At 40.2% G+C, this 14,417-nt stretch overlaps 1 protein-coding gene across 1 annotated transcript; it reads left to right on the top strand.

Annotated features, from left to right (window-relative positions):
• The first annotated feature begins 2,097 nt into the window (after positions 1–2,097).
• On the top strand, positions 2,098–13,893 carry npc1l1 (NPC1-like 1). The gene is made up of 21 exons (XM_042488106.1): positions 2,098–2,267; positions 3,810–3,971; positions 4,132–5,043; positions 5,220–5,513; positions 5,602–5,825; positions 5,922–6,022; positions 6,125–6,297; positions 6,852–6,980; positions 7,795–7,977; positions 8,084–8,198; positions 8,308–8,573; positions 8,758–8,847; positions 8,935–9,125; positions 10,786–10,913; positions 11,022–11,151; positions 11,233–11,288; positions 11,394–11,544; positions 11,705–11,936; positions 12,507–12,620; positions 12,780–12,942; positions 13,032–13,893. Exons 1-21 carry the CDS (start codon positions 2,226–2,228, stop codon positions 13,253–13,255), a joined length of 4,080 nt encoding a protein of 1,359 aa, XP_042344040.1. The 5' UTR covers positions 2,098–2,225; the 3' UTR covers positions 13,256–13,893.
• Positions 13,894–14,417: the final 524 nt, after the last annotated feature.

The raw sequence follows: 14,417 nt of genomic DNA, 5'->3' as shown, positions 1-14,417 counted from the left end.
TCCTCAAACATGGAGTACACCGTTGTGCATCGCAATGTTTCTACAGTAGCCCAAACGGACAAATGAAACACTGGCTCTGGATGGGCCAGAGGCGAGTGGCGTCAGAAAAATATAGATTTTTCAATGTGAAATTTTGTTCAGTGCTTAAACAGTTTAACTGACCTGGTCTATTTGTTTGGGAGAGGAGGAGACCTCTACGGATAAGTCGGTTCCTGGTAAAAATTGAAAGTTTTAAGTCTTAAGTTATCAGAGAAAAAAGGTGAGCATATGTTAGCAGGTGCTGGGCTAGTGTCCCATCTCCGACATGCAATACAGCATCAGAAAAACATCAGTTTTTTATTTTTATTTTATGTGAAACTTCTTTAATCAGTATTTTTTCAGTATGTTTGTTTTGGAGAGGGAGAGACCCCTGTGGATAATTTGGCTACCAATAAAAAACCTCCTGAAAAATCAACACTGGACGAATTCTAACTGTGAGAAGTTTCAGCTGGTTGTAATCTGCAAGAACTCGTTTTCTGGGTATATAAAAATGCTTTCCATTTAAAATCGTATTCTTTTCAGCTTTAGTTGCACTTCTTTGCTCCCTCTTTGACACTCAATGAAAAACATGTTTGTTTTAAAGAAAAAATCCTGTCAAAATAATTTAGCAACATGAGTTTAGGTAAATACATTTTATTTGTTAATTCGCTGAATAGTCTCCTACTCTCATGTTTTTATTGGGGAAGACAACGCAGTCAGTTTTCTTCCTTTCTTTCTTTCTTTCTGTCTTTCTTTCACACTTTTCTTTCGGCTTTAGCTCCCTTTATAGAAAAATCCCCGTGCAGGGGTGGACTAAACCATTTTGTGCCTTTAAGGTGCAGGGGCTTCAGAGAGCATCCACTATTTATTTTATACAAAGTTCAATCTTTCATGTTACACTAAAGCCCAAAATGTAGCATCACGCATTCAAACTTAGCCTCCGTCCTTTGGATTTCTGTAGAAGTTTCTTTCAAAAATAAAGATGCTTACTGAATTTTGGAAAAAGGATTTATGAATGGGCAGAGTCCCTTGTGTACGCTGAGATAGGCACTCATAAAGAACAGGTGCCAGTACACTGTGCACCTCTCAGGGTTATTTGTATAATAGAGATTGTTTGTATCATAGGGGTGCATAAAAAAACACTAGATAAATAAGAGTCTGCAATGAATGCATTCACAGAGGAACAAATAACTCTTAAGATGTTACTATTTGATTTTAATAGTGTTTTTGGTTTTCTGGCCAAGTTACAAGATTCTGCTTGATGTCGTGTCTTATCAGCATAAGAAAGAACAAAGAACATCATCATATCTGCCCCATTTCTTCTTGTCTTTTTAACCATCTCTGTTTATCACTAACTGAAATGTTATGCACCTTCGCCCTGATAGTTCTGATACAAAGAAGCATGATCATGGAGTCTTGGTTGAATGTCTTATCTCAGATATGACCTTGACACCAGATAAGGACATTATTACAAGCTGGATCTGATATTGTAGGATGCGATCCAGGAAGTGATTAGTCACGTTGACTTGGCATGGCAGGCAGGTATCGTCTTCAGGCTGTTACTCTGTATTATGTAAGACTCTTATATGAAAAGTGATTGAAAGGGAAACAAATGTTGGACATAAATGTATCAGGGACTTTAGCAGAGATAGTTCTTTCAGATCTGTACACAACAGCGTCACTTAGATGACGGTCTAAAGGTCATATTCAGGAATGACATGTTCAGCAAACGGATTGATCTGATTCAGGGCGACCGATGTCTGTTTGTGTCTGCAATAGAAACACAAAAAGCTGCAGAGGCCACTAAAAATATATGACTCGAAGTAAAGAACTAGGTGCGGTTGTTATTTCGGATTCTCCTGTAGTTTCTCCCTCTGCTTTGGATCTCCCCAGCAACTTTATCGAAATCTCCTGTGTTAATTATCAGACAGATATCTGGCATTCCTAGCTGCGATTGGCCAGTCACAAAATCAGACCAGATAAGAAAGGTGTGACATCACAGGAGTGGTGACGATGGGCATGTCATGATGTTTCTCCTTGCCCAACCCTAACACTGTTAGACAAACGGACAGACGATAGGAGAGACTCTCTCTCACTGCCTTTGTCTAATGTATTTTCCAAAAAGGCAGAGGTGATTAATACACACTCCATTACGCACTGTACCTGAGGACTCTGACTCTTCGCTTTCTGAAAGATATTAAGGAATCATGGTCCGCTTCACAGTCCTGACTACTTTTCTGACTTGTATGGTAAGTTGGTCTGTTAATTTTTCTTTGTAAGGAACCTGCCTGAGTTTTAGTCAACAGTATAATAATATTGTCACATTGCTTTATTCTCATACTTCAGTATTAGAAACTTTATTGGTTTTTACTAGGATATGATCTATGACAAGGACTAAAAAGTAGAAAAATAATTGCTAAAAATGTTTAAAGTTGTTATTACACGTAATAATGGATCCAGATGTTACTAACAGTAGTAGCAGTAAGGGTTGACAATTTGTTACGGCAGTAAAGCACCTTAACGAAATGAAAGTCGAAATGAGCCCCTTAGAGAAACGTCTCCCAAGCTAGTGGCGGTTCAGTTGGTTCAAGTGGTTATAAGTTCAGCTGTATGGAAGATGTTAAATACCTAAATAAATATAATACACATTATAATGTTTAATTTCTTCATTAAAATGAATTGCATTTTACAATGTGTGTTTTAGACGGCAAAGTGGTGCATTGGTTAGCACTCTTACCTCTCAGCAAGAGGGTTGCTATCCCACTGATAGTGTGGGTTTTCTCCGGGTTCCCTGGCTTCCTCCCACAGTACAAAGACATGCTAGTTAGATTAATTGGTGACTCTAAATCGCCCATAGTTGTGAATCTCAACATGAATGGTTGTCCGTCTCTATGTGTCAGCCTGTTATAGTCTGGAAACCTGTCCAGGGTGTAGCCCGTCCATCGGCTCCAGCCCCCTGTGACCCGTACGAGGATGAGCAGTTACAGAAAATAGATGGATGAATGAATGGAATGTGTATTTGACTTTACTTCACCTATTTCTGGGTTTTGTGTTTATTCTGGCATTTCAAATCTTCCGTACAACTGATAGTTATAAGGACCTATTAAAAAATATAGCCTAATTATAGAAGATAAGCTTGTGTAAATTGGTTATCATGTTTAAAAGATGGCATTTTAAAATTAACACTCCTAAGCATGTTGGTAAATTTAATCTAGATTAATGTCTGTTTTCATTCTTCATAGTAAATAAAGTGTTAATTTTACAGTTGTAGGGTCCGGTGATTTAATTTTAATTTAGGTTTTTGGTTTTGGCTGGTGTATTAAGATTGAAAATATGAAATACGGTAAGTCAAATCTGGATGACCAAATAAGTTCTGTCACAATTTGGAAAAGTCAAAGTCAAAGTCAAAGTCAAGTGTTTCTTTCATATAATTTGTATAAATTATGTAAATAAATTATTATATATTTTCTGTCGCTGAAGATGTGAATTGTGGTTGTAATCAGCCTTAAACATTTAACATATGTAGCCCATTTGAACTTGAACATACTTCACTGAACATTTTCCATTTAATTTGTCTAACTAGGTGGCATTAAGTAACTAACATGGCAGGGCTCAGTACAGCCCTACTGTGAAGTTGTGACACTAAATGTTCTATTATGGTATTTATGTTGACTACCAATTTTTCAATATAACATGTAAAGAGTTTTCACAAGTGTTCCCTCTTCTTCACTTACAGCATAATGTGGCTTCCTCTACTGTGAGTATTTTTGACAACTCTGTCTTCAATGCAGGTGCTCTCAAAGGCCCAACATGAACCAGGCTACTGCGCTTTCTATGAGGAGTGTGGTCGTAATCCGTCACTTGGAGACACCCTCATCCCCCCTATCGTCCCCTGTTTTAACTACAGCCGTGCCCGTGCCATCACAGGAGAGCACTACAAGAAACTCAAACAGGTCTGTAGATCCTGCTTAGTGTTCAAGTGAGCAGAGAACATGATTGAATAAAGCATGGTAGAGTACATTTATTTCTGAGAATTAATTTAAAAGAAATTCATTTGACAAGATGTGAGCTTGAGTCTGTCATTTTATAAAACAGCACCTGTTCTTGCTACAGGTGTGTCCAATTTTGGACCGCGGAGAGGGCAACACATTTGCCTGCTGCTCCATCAAACAGCTGTCATCACTGGAAATGAGTCTGACTTTGTCTAAGGCAGTGCTGGTCCGCTGCCCTTCCTGCGCTGAGAACTTTGCCCACCTGCACTGCATCAACACCTGCAGCCCCAACCAGAGCCAGACAGTAAAGGTCACAAAGGTCATGAATGTCACCAGCCTGGGCAAGATAAGGGAAGCCGTGGTAGGTTACCAGGCCTTCATCAGCACCACCTTCGCAGACGCCGCCTTTCAGTCTTGTAAGAATGTCCGGATCCCAGCCACAGGAGGCTTCGCCATTGCCACCATGTGTGGTCGATATGGCGCCAAGCTTTGCACCCCCCAGAACTGGTATGACTTCCAGGGAGACTCTAGTAACGGCCTGGCTCCACTGGACATCGACTTCCAACTGAAAAAAGAAGGAGACACAGAGGGTCTACCAAAGGGTGTGATTCCGTACAATGGACGTGCTCTTAAGTGTAATGAGATCACACCATCTGGGGGCCAGGTCTGCTCCTGCCAGGACTGCCAAGAGTCGTGTCCGAAGGTGCCATCTCCTGCACTGCCCCCCGGCCCCTTCAGACTGTTGGGAACAGACGGCTTCCTCGTGATTTCTATCATCTTACTCTGTCTTCTTTTGTTTGCCTTCATTTTCTACCTCGCCGTGTCTTGCCTGGTGAGGTCCCAGAAAAAAAAGGCAGAGGAGAAAGGAAAGAGACAGGGGAAACACAAAGACCAGAACAGTAATGATGTGACTCAGCAAGTCATTCATCCATCAGAGGTGACATGCGCGGACAGAAACAGCATGGCCGCTCAAGCTTTCCTAAGTAAACAGTTTCAGCACTGGGGAACCCTCATGGCCTCTTATCCTCTCACGGTTAGTTTCACCAAAGCATTTTTAACCAGTAAAAAGCAGAATATGTGATAGCAAATTTATGACTTTTTTGCCCCCCAGTGTTAGCTTGAAACATGTCTGTCTCGGGACACTCAGAAGAAATCGGGCTGAAACCAATGTACACAATTTTTTACCGGAATCACTTGTTATTTTCACAGGTGCTCCTGTTATCGGCTGCAGTAGTAGCTGTCTTCTCTGCCGGTCTCAAGTCCATAGAGCTAACCACCGATCCAGTCGAGTTGTGGTCTGCTCCCAACAGCCGTGCCCGCCAGGAGAAAGAATTCCACGATTCACACTTTGGCCCCTTTTTCAGAACGAACCAGCTGATCTTGACAGCACCGGGCAGACAAGGCCACACTTATGACTCTTTGCTCTTTGGACCCCAGAACTTCAGTGGGCTTGTATCCAAAGATCTCGTCATTGAGTTGCTGGAGCTCCAGACACGAATCAGGGTAAAAAGACCAGAATCAAAGTTGAAAATATTGGCCAAAGCTCACCATGTGATTTGATACATTGATGCATCTTCTATTCCACTTTTAGAACATCAGCTTCTGGTCAGAGGATCTGAACCACACAGCAACTCTAAAGGATGTGTGTTTTGCACCGCTTAACCCATCCAACCCTTCGGTGACGGACTGTGCAATCAACAGCTTGCCACAGTACTTCCAGAACAGCCTGGACAACATTAATGCCAAGGTGAACATGACAGAGCTGGGAGTGACCAAAGAAGTGGACTGGAGAGACCACTTAATCTACTGCCTCAAGTAAGGATCCATTAAATGGAATTTCAAATCAAGCTCTAACAATTCATCAGCAACTGCTCAGGAATTTAACAATCCATTTTTTAATCTCTTCTCAAGCTCCCCCCTGTCCTTCAAAGACATCACTGATTTAGGTATGAGCTGCATGGCTGATTATGGAGCTCCAGTTTTCCCCTTCCTGGCGGTGGGAGGCTACGATAGTGAGTGACTTTTAGCACTATCATTTACACATAAAATACCTTAACAAGCAAGACAGAAAAAGGGCGACTTGCTTTAATGTTTTACATCTTGCTTTCTTCCAGATGACGACTTCACCAACGCTGAGGCTTTCATCCTGACCTTCTCCCTCAACAACTACGCTCGCAATGACCCCAAGTTCAAAGTGGCTATGCAGTGGGAGACAGAATTTCTTAAAATTGTTCAGGACTACCAGAAGAACCCAGCCGCCAACTTCACCTTTGCATACATGGCAGAGGTACAGCAAAATATGGAATCTCATGAAGCACATTATACATCTGTGATCACTAGCTAGGATGTCCTGGTAGTAAATTTGCATTTCCTTGGAGAACAAAGGCATGACCCTCCTCTCACTCTGACTGGTTAGTTCTTGTTGCCTTTGTTGATTTGGTTGGTTAAGGTTTAGACAAGAGGACTGGGATTGGTTAGGATTTGATGAAGAATGTCAGAGTAAGCAAATCAGAGGCAGAGTAAGGCAGTGTAGGGTCATGCCTTCGCTATCCTTGAAAGCATAAATTTGCATCTTGTTGGCCTAGGGTTTTAAGACCCTGACCATGTAATCTTGAAGTTCTTGTTTTGAGACCAAACAGGGACCTTTGTTGCAGATCATCCTTCATCTCTCATAAGTTAAAATTCTCACTCAGAAGCAATCAACAGCAATGCTGATAAAGACTAATGTCAATGGTTTTTCAAAGGGCACGTTGAGTTCTCTCCTCTTTTTCTACCTCCTGAATCTACTACCTGTCAAGCCTTTAACCCTTGTCTTATCTCTGGTCTTACCCTGGTATACAGAGGTCTCTAGAGGATGAGATTAATCGAACAACAGCTGAGGATATCCCCATCTTCATGATCAGCTATGCTGTAATCTTTGTTTACATTGCTGTGGCACTGGGGGAGTACTCTTCATGGAAGCGCATACTGGTAAGAATTAACCTTTACTGTCATGTTTTCAGTCAGTCTTAGTTGGTCAGTCCACCACTTTAGTCCAGACTAGTCAACAATTATTGGATGGATTGCAATACATTTTTGCACAGACATTCCTGCTCCAAAGTAGATGAATTTTACAGATGAAGATGATCCCCTGACATTTTCTCTACAGCTACCATGAGGTGACCACTTGTGGTTTTATCCCACTCAGCATGATCTATAATAACTTTGGTAGTCTCTTAACTTTGTCTAATACTCGAGATTATAACCAAATAACTAATAACTCACTATCTGGCTCAGCTATGTATTGTGTTAACTTCTAGCATGTAACACCAAGTTGGTATTCCTTCAAAAACATGTTAACATTGTCATTTCAGGCAGCGTGATGTTAGCATTTATTTCTAAGTATCATCATGTCTTTACAGCTTTACAGAGCTGCCAGCATGACTCTAGACTCATAGTATTGTTAAAATGTTGCGACATATACTGTCTTGTGTTTCTATAGAGTCAGAGGTATACAACATGTGCCGGGGATACCATACGCCTCCACCAAGAAAGTAAAGTTGTTAAAATAGTACTTATCACATCACAGAGATAAAGAAAGACTGAAGTGGTACAGCTGTATCAGCTGTATAGTGCTTATCTCTACTGTAAAGCACATTGAGTCATTGGCCATGAAGTTATACAATACAGAAAACATGATACAGCAAAAGATATGAATGCAGATGTTTCGCAGAGTTGAAAGACATCTAGATTCACAAAAGGTTCACTGAGTTGAAAGACATATTCTTATCTCTGCATCCTGTAGGTGGACTCCAAGTTTCTTGTGGGCCTGGGTGGCATCCTGGTGGTCGGTTGTTCTGTCCTCACCTCCATGGGCTTCTATTCCTGGATTGGCATCCCCTCCTCGCTGGTGATCCTGCAGGTCGTGCCATTCCTGGTGCTCGCTGTTGGAGCAGACAACATCTTCATCTTTGTTCTGGAGTACCAGGTGTGTACAAGTGTGCGCACCATGAATGTGCAGTATGGCTTAATTTTTAAGGTATAAATATATATCATTTTTGGTGATGTTACCCTACTCCTCCAAACCTTTTCAGAGAGATGTACGGAGGCCGGAAGAGAGGAGAGAGGAGCAGATTGGTCGTGTCCTCGGAAGCGTAGCTCCCAGCATGCTCCTATGCAGTCTCTCTGAGGCTGTCTGCTTCTTTCTAGGTAAGAACTTTTGCAAAAACTACATTTAAATCATTTTGCGCACAGCTGTGAGAAGGGACCATTAAGTTTCAATAAAATGCATAAATCTTTCTGTCTTTTGCTACCCAAGGGGCCCTGTCCACCATGCCAGCAGTGAAAACCTTTGCTCTGTACGCTGCACTGGCCGTGCTTATGGACTTCGTCCTTCAGATGACAGCCTTTGTGGCCCTGCTGTCCCTAGACGCCCGGCGCCAAGACAACAACCGCTGTGAACTGCTCTGCTGTGTAACAGTGTCAACTCAGCGCCCCAACAAGCCAAATGAGGGCTTCCTGCTGCCCTTCATGAGGAAATATTACGCCCCCGTCCTGTTGCACCGTTTCACTAGGATCATAGTGGTAAAGCTCTTAAATCTTTAGCTATATTGGACTTTTATCAAGACAGTTATTTTTCAACCTGTGGTCTCTGGAGTACATCAAATAAGAAATCTAAGGCTTTTATAAGATATGAATTTGCTCATCATGAACACATGCCTTTCAACTGGATATTTGTTTAATATATTCTGTCCTGTGCTCTCCTCAGATGGTGGTTTTCATATTCATGTTCTGTGGATCTTTATACCTCATGTTTAATGTAACCGTGGGTCTAGATCAGGAGCTGGCTATGCCTAAGGTCAGTAAGTACTGCTATGTAAGAATATATGCCTGTGCACTCCTCTTTCAATGTAACCTGACAAAGATTATTCTGTTTTTGCTGCAGGGTTCTTATATGTTGGACTACTTCCAATACCTGTACAAATATTTTGAAGTTGGAGTCCCAGTTTATTTTGTAACAAAAAAGGGCTTCAACTTCAACACTGTGGAGGGCATGAATGCAGTCTGTTCCAGCGTGGGCTGCGATCAGTTCTCACTCACCCAGAAGATCCAGTATGCCACCAACTACCCTGATCTGTGAGTATGTTTATTTGCACACTTTTTTCCCTGGTCTTAATAATGCGTAGCTTTAAAAAACTTGCTCTGCTCAGTCCAGTGAAGTGTGGTTCTCTGCCTTTGTCCTTCACATTATTATTTTTCACTGACAGATCCTTGAACCTCCTGATATCATAGAAGCAACCTTTTACATACCAACAATCAGATCAGTTAATGATGAACTTGGTTACATGAACGCCACTGAGCAGATAAAGGGTGCCTCTAATTGATGGTGCCAGGAATAGTGGAATAGAGAGCAAACACCTAAAACATTCACTGTAATGACTGCCTGTGTATTATTCAAACCATTGTGTTAAGATTATGACCAGGTTGATTAATAGGAGTAAAACAATTTATTTTGTTGTTTCTTTCAGTTTAATATGTACTGTATATCATTCCACCAAACAAATAATTTGTGATGTATAAATGCAACACTTGCAGAAGAGAATTATGTTATATAGTGATCACCATAAATCATCTGACATATCATCATGACGTATACTAATTATCAATAGATGCTTTTGGGGTAATGTGACAGTTAAATGAATTATATTACAGCATTATACAGTCTATGATTACAACATATGTTTGTTTCCTGGAGATAAGAAGTATTATTGAGCTAATTTATGGTTCACATTATCAGTAGCTTGCTGGCAAAGCTAATCTCATAAAGGGGAAACTTGAGTTATATGAAACTGAATGCAAACTAAAAAAACAATCATGCTGGATAAGAATTGTATTAAATCTACCAGAAGGGTTAAGTCTTGAAATGCTTGATTAAAGTAGGTGAAACTATATTCCCTTAAATTGTGTGTTTGTAGGCGATCACTGTCAAAGCTCTTAGGTTGGGATAATTGGGAATTCTTGGAAATGTGCGTATATGCTTTCATGCCAAGCGTTAGATGACGGGATTATCACCAATATCATGTCTGCGACAACACAGCTGAGTTGACCGCATTCCAGTAGTTGGAAAAATATTTTTTTTTTAGCAAAACCAGTTCAAGCCAGGTTAGCCATTGCTACCAATACATTTGATAAGACTGCATTTACGCTTAAACGCTTTAGCAACATGTCCACAGATAACAGTTGGACAGGACTGTGTATGACAAAAGAAACAGAAGTGCTGATTAACAGTAGATTACTTCAGCCATCACTACTGTTGATGCGTGAAGCTGACATCTTGGATTTTGAGGGGTAGATGAGGTTCCTCCGACTTTTCAAAAAAAACTCGACTTCAGGGGTCGTTTCAGTTGAAATTTCTGAATAGAAACTTGAAAATTTCATCTTCCCAGTACAAATGGAAAATACCATAAATATGAAGCTACAGCCAGCAGCTGCTTAGCTTAGCATAGAGACAGTGAAACAGCTTGGCTGACTCTTTCCAAAGGTAACAAAATCTGTATCGCTAATATTATAGTTTAGTATAGGCCTGTATAGTTTACAAAGTCAGCCAGGGTATGGTTTTTATGCGAAGCTAAGCTTACTATCTCCTGGCACCACCATTAACTTTATGCACAGACTGATCTCATTATTGAAGGATGGACTAACAAATTGTTGTTGTTGGTCTTTAAGATTTGGTGACTAAAAACAAAGAATAACACTAGTCTTATCCTTAAATACGGACACTCCTGCATTCCTTTAGATCCTACTTGGCTATTCCTGCTAACTCCTGGGTAGATGATTTCATTGACTGGCTGAACCCTGGATCCAGATGTTGTCGTCTGTATGGCTTTGGTGCCAATGCTGGGAAGTTCTGCCCCGCAAGTGAACGTGAGAATCACCACTTTAACATGCTTTCTTTAATGTGAAATTTCCTTACATAATGAAAGAAATTACCCTTCTTTAATAAATAACTACTTTGCTTTTATGTTTCATTAGCAACTTGGCGATGTCCCCGGAAGTGTATGGCTATTCCTTCAGATGGTGTCCTCAGGCCAACTGTGGAACAATTCAATCGCTTCCTCCCTGACTTCCTGGGTAACAGGCCGGACCTTCAGTGCCCCAAAGGGTGTGTATTGTAACATTACGTGTGCACACATAAAAACAACATGAAAACAACATTCTCACTGCTTATTGTCACATTTTATAGTGGTCTTGGAGCCTATGACACATCTGTGGTGAGAGATCAGAGTGGGGAAATTATAGGTATGTCAAATCAAATAATCTTAAAGCTTATTCTTACTGTAAAGCATCTTGTTTTATTAATAGAAATGGTGTGGTAAGTGAACTTTTTCCTCTGTGTGTTCCCAGCCTCTCGGTTCATGGCTTACCACACACCTTTAACCAACTCTCAGGAGTTCACTGCTGCCTTGCTGAAGGCCAGAGAGCTGGCCCACAACATCACATTGGGCATGAGGCAGATACCAGGCACCTCACCTGACTTTGAAGTATTTCCTTACACGTAAGTACTTTGATTTCCCAAACTCCATCTCATCTTGGCTCCTCCAAAAAATCTATTCCTGCTTCTACAAGTTTGTGATTTTATTATTTATATGGTGGTGGTCATTAATCCTATGCAATCTGTCATTTCTGACCATTATTTTTCTTCCCCTTTCCTCCAGGTTGACTAATGTCTTTTACGAGCAGTACCTGACCATTGTGCCAGAGGGACTCTTCAACATCTCTTTGTGTCTGCTGCCGACCTTTGTGGTGTGCTGTCTATTACTGGGTTTGGATCTTCGCTCTGGTTTGCTCAACCTCATCACCATAATCATGATCACAGTGGACACTGTTGGTGTCATGACACTGTGGGGCATTGATTACAACGCAGTGGCCCTCATCAATCTGGTCACGGTAAGAACATGTCTGCGATGGGTATGTAAGAGGCGCGCCACCGATTTTACACAGGGCTTTTACTTGAAATACTCACCCTGTGAGGACACTTCCATAATGTCTTCTGTGATTTTAGAGCTTTTGAAAAACTATCTTGACCTGGGCCTGTGTTACAAATTGTAAGTGCGCAGATTGAAAAGATGTGTGTTTACCAGGCTCTTACCTGGAGAAAGATGCTACTGGGTTGCATTATGGGAAATACAGGATCCGGGAGCCAAGTGAGGGACTAGCAATGAAGATATCTTAGCCCCTGCTGCTCCAATTTTGATCATTCTTTTTTAAGTTTTAGTCCTTTTGATTCTTCCAACTTTATGCAGGTGCAATACTAAATTGCTGGAATGTTCCTTCTATATTTTCCCCAGTCTATGATGTTATAATTTGTTTCCAATGGAGCAAGATATTTATAATCCATATTACCATCATTTATCTCTATAGCCAGTTCTTAGAATAAGATTATTAATCCCACACTGAGGAAATTCATCTTTCAACAATTCTTTCTTTACAAACTTACATTGGCTGTGTTGTTTGCAGGCCGTGGGCATCTCTGTGGAGTTTGTGTCTCATATGACCAGATCCTTTGCACTCAGCACTAAGCCAACACATGTAGAAAGAGCTATGGAGGCTACTGCCAACATGGGCAGCGCGGTAAGTGAACTGTATAGCAATCCAGAGCACACATTGTTACTCTCTCACAAATTTGAAGCAGAAATCTGTGAAGTAAACATTCACTTTTTGTGCCACATACAGTTGATTGTATGCACATACATTAACAGCAATTAAGCATGTTTATTTGGTGCCCTGTAGGTGTTCGCTGGTGTTGCTATGACCAACCTGCCAGGCATCCTTGTGCTGGCATTTGCCAAAGCGCAACTTATCCAGATCTTCTTCTTCCGATTAAACCTGGTGATAACACTTTTGGGGATGGCTCACGGACTCATATTCCTCCCGGTGCTGCTCAGCTACTTTGGTATGTACTTCATAGATGCCTGTTTATGTGTGCAACAAAGAGGTTTGAAGAGCTATATTAAAAATAAATGTCATTTTTCCTTTTCTCAGGTCCCGGTGTGAATAAAGCAGTGCTGCTGCAGCTCCAGCAGGAGAAAGCAAAAGCCAGCCAAGGGCTGGAGATGAGAAATAACATGAAACAAGTCTATGACAACTTGAGCTATGAAGACAATGAGATGAAACAGGGTGCAGACTTCATAAAGTACACCAGCAGACCTACACAAATTAACGAGAACCGACAGGAGAAGAAAGAGGAAAGAATTGACCGTTTTTGAGCACCACAAAAAACTGTTTTTAAGCTCTGATAAGTGAATACCTCTGTGACAAACTGAACAAGGACAGGCACATAAAAGGACAGAGATAGTGAACATGGAGTCATGTATTTTGCTCCGTATGGAAATCATTAACTTAACTATGTACCTCAATCAGAAATGGAGAGGTGGGACTGAAGACGACAACACACAGCTGTGCAATATTTCTGAGAAATGCAAGAGTGGACTATTGCAATAAGAGTCAACCTTCCTGTCTTAACATGTGAAAATCTACACGTCTGTCTTCACAAGCACTGCTGGACAAGATGAGTTGATTCCAAATGTGGAATGATTTGACCGGAGGTTGACAAATGTTCTTGAATTAGTCATTTTGTATTTTTTGTATTGTATGTAATTATTTTGTATGTTTAATACTTAACATTAGTACTGTTTAAAATGATTTTATGGAACAAACACTCCAGTTTTTCATATTATAGTTTCTTCAATAGAAGTATGGTGGCATTGGTGTATACTGTGCAAGCAGTAAAGAATATTATCAAATGTGTTTAAACATTTGGTATCATAATTTTTCATAAGTTATTTATGGTACAAAAAAGACACGCTAGATTGTCATGCATCAAATACAAGGTCTATGACTGAAAGGTTATGTGTATAATTAAACAAAATATACAGATTTAAGTGTGCAGACGTTTTTTGTTTTTTTTTTTATAACATTTGTGACTATACTTCCAGCACCTAGGAAAGTCTTTACACTAATTGATCAGTGTACAATGATTTGTCTGTATAAAAATATGACTTGTGAAATTTCTTCCATTTACTGTGTTTCTGTGACACAATCAAATAGTTTGGTAATGAGAAATACGGTATCAAATTTTCTTAGAGGCTGCATCAAAATTGTCTGAAAATTAACTTTACACTTACATTTATTTTGGTAATGCATTACATAATTTTTCTCAGTAACTGTGATAGTTTACAGTTACATTTAATTTGCCATCTAGTTACATATTTGTCTCAATGACTGCAAAAAAATAACAATTACATTGATTTTAGAATTTATAACATACTTTTGTTAGATTTTTTTTCCATTTTGGAGGAAGTACTATACTATGATTTTTATGCTAATTTTGACAACAAACTATAGTTTAACTTATTTATGCTATTTAGG

Source organism: Plectropomus leopardus, chromosome 6, assembly GCF_008729295.1.
Source record: "Plectropomus leopardus isolate mb chromosome 6, YSFRI_Pleo_2.0, whole genome shotgun sequence".
NCBI lineage: Eukaryota > Metazoa > Chordata > Actinopteri > Perciformes > Serranidae > Plectropomus > Plectropomus leopardus.
This window is presented reverse-complemented; position numbering and strand designations above follow the sequence as displayed.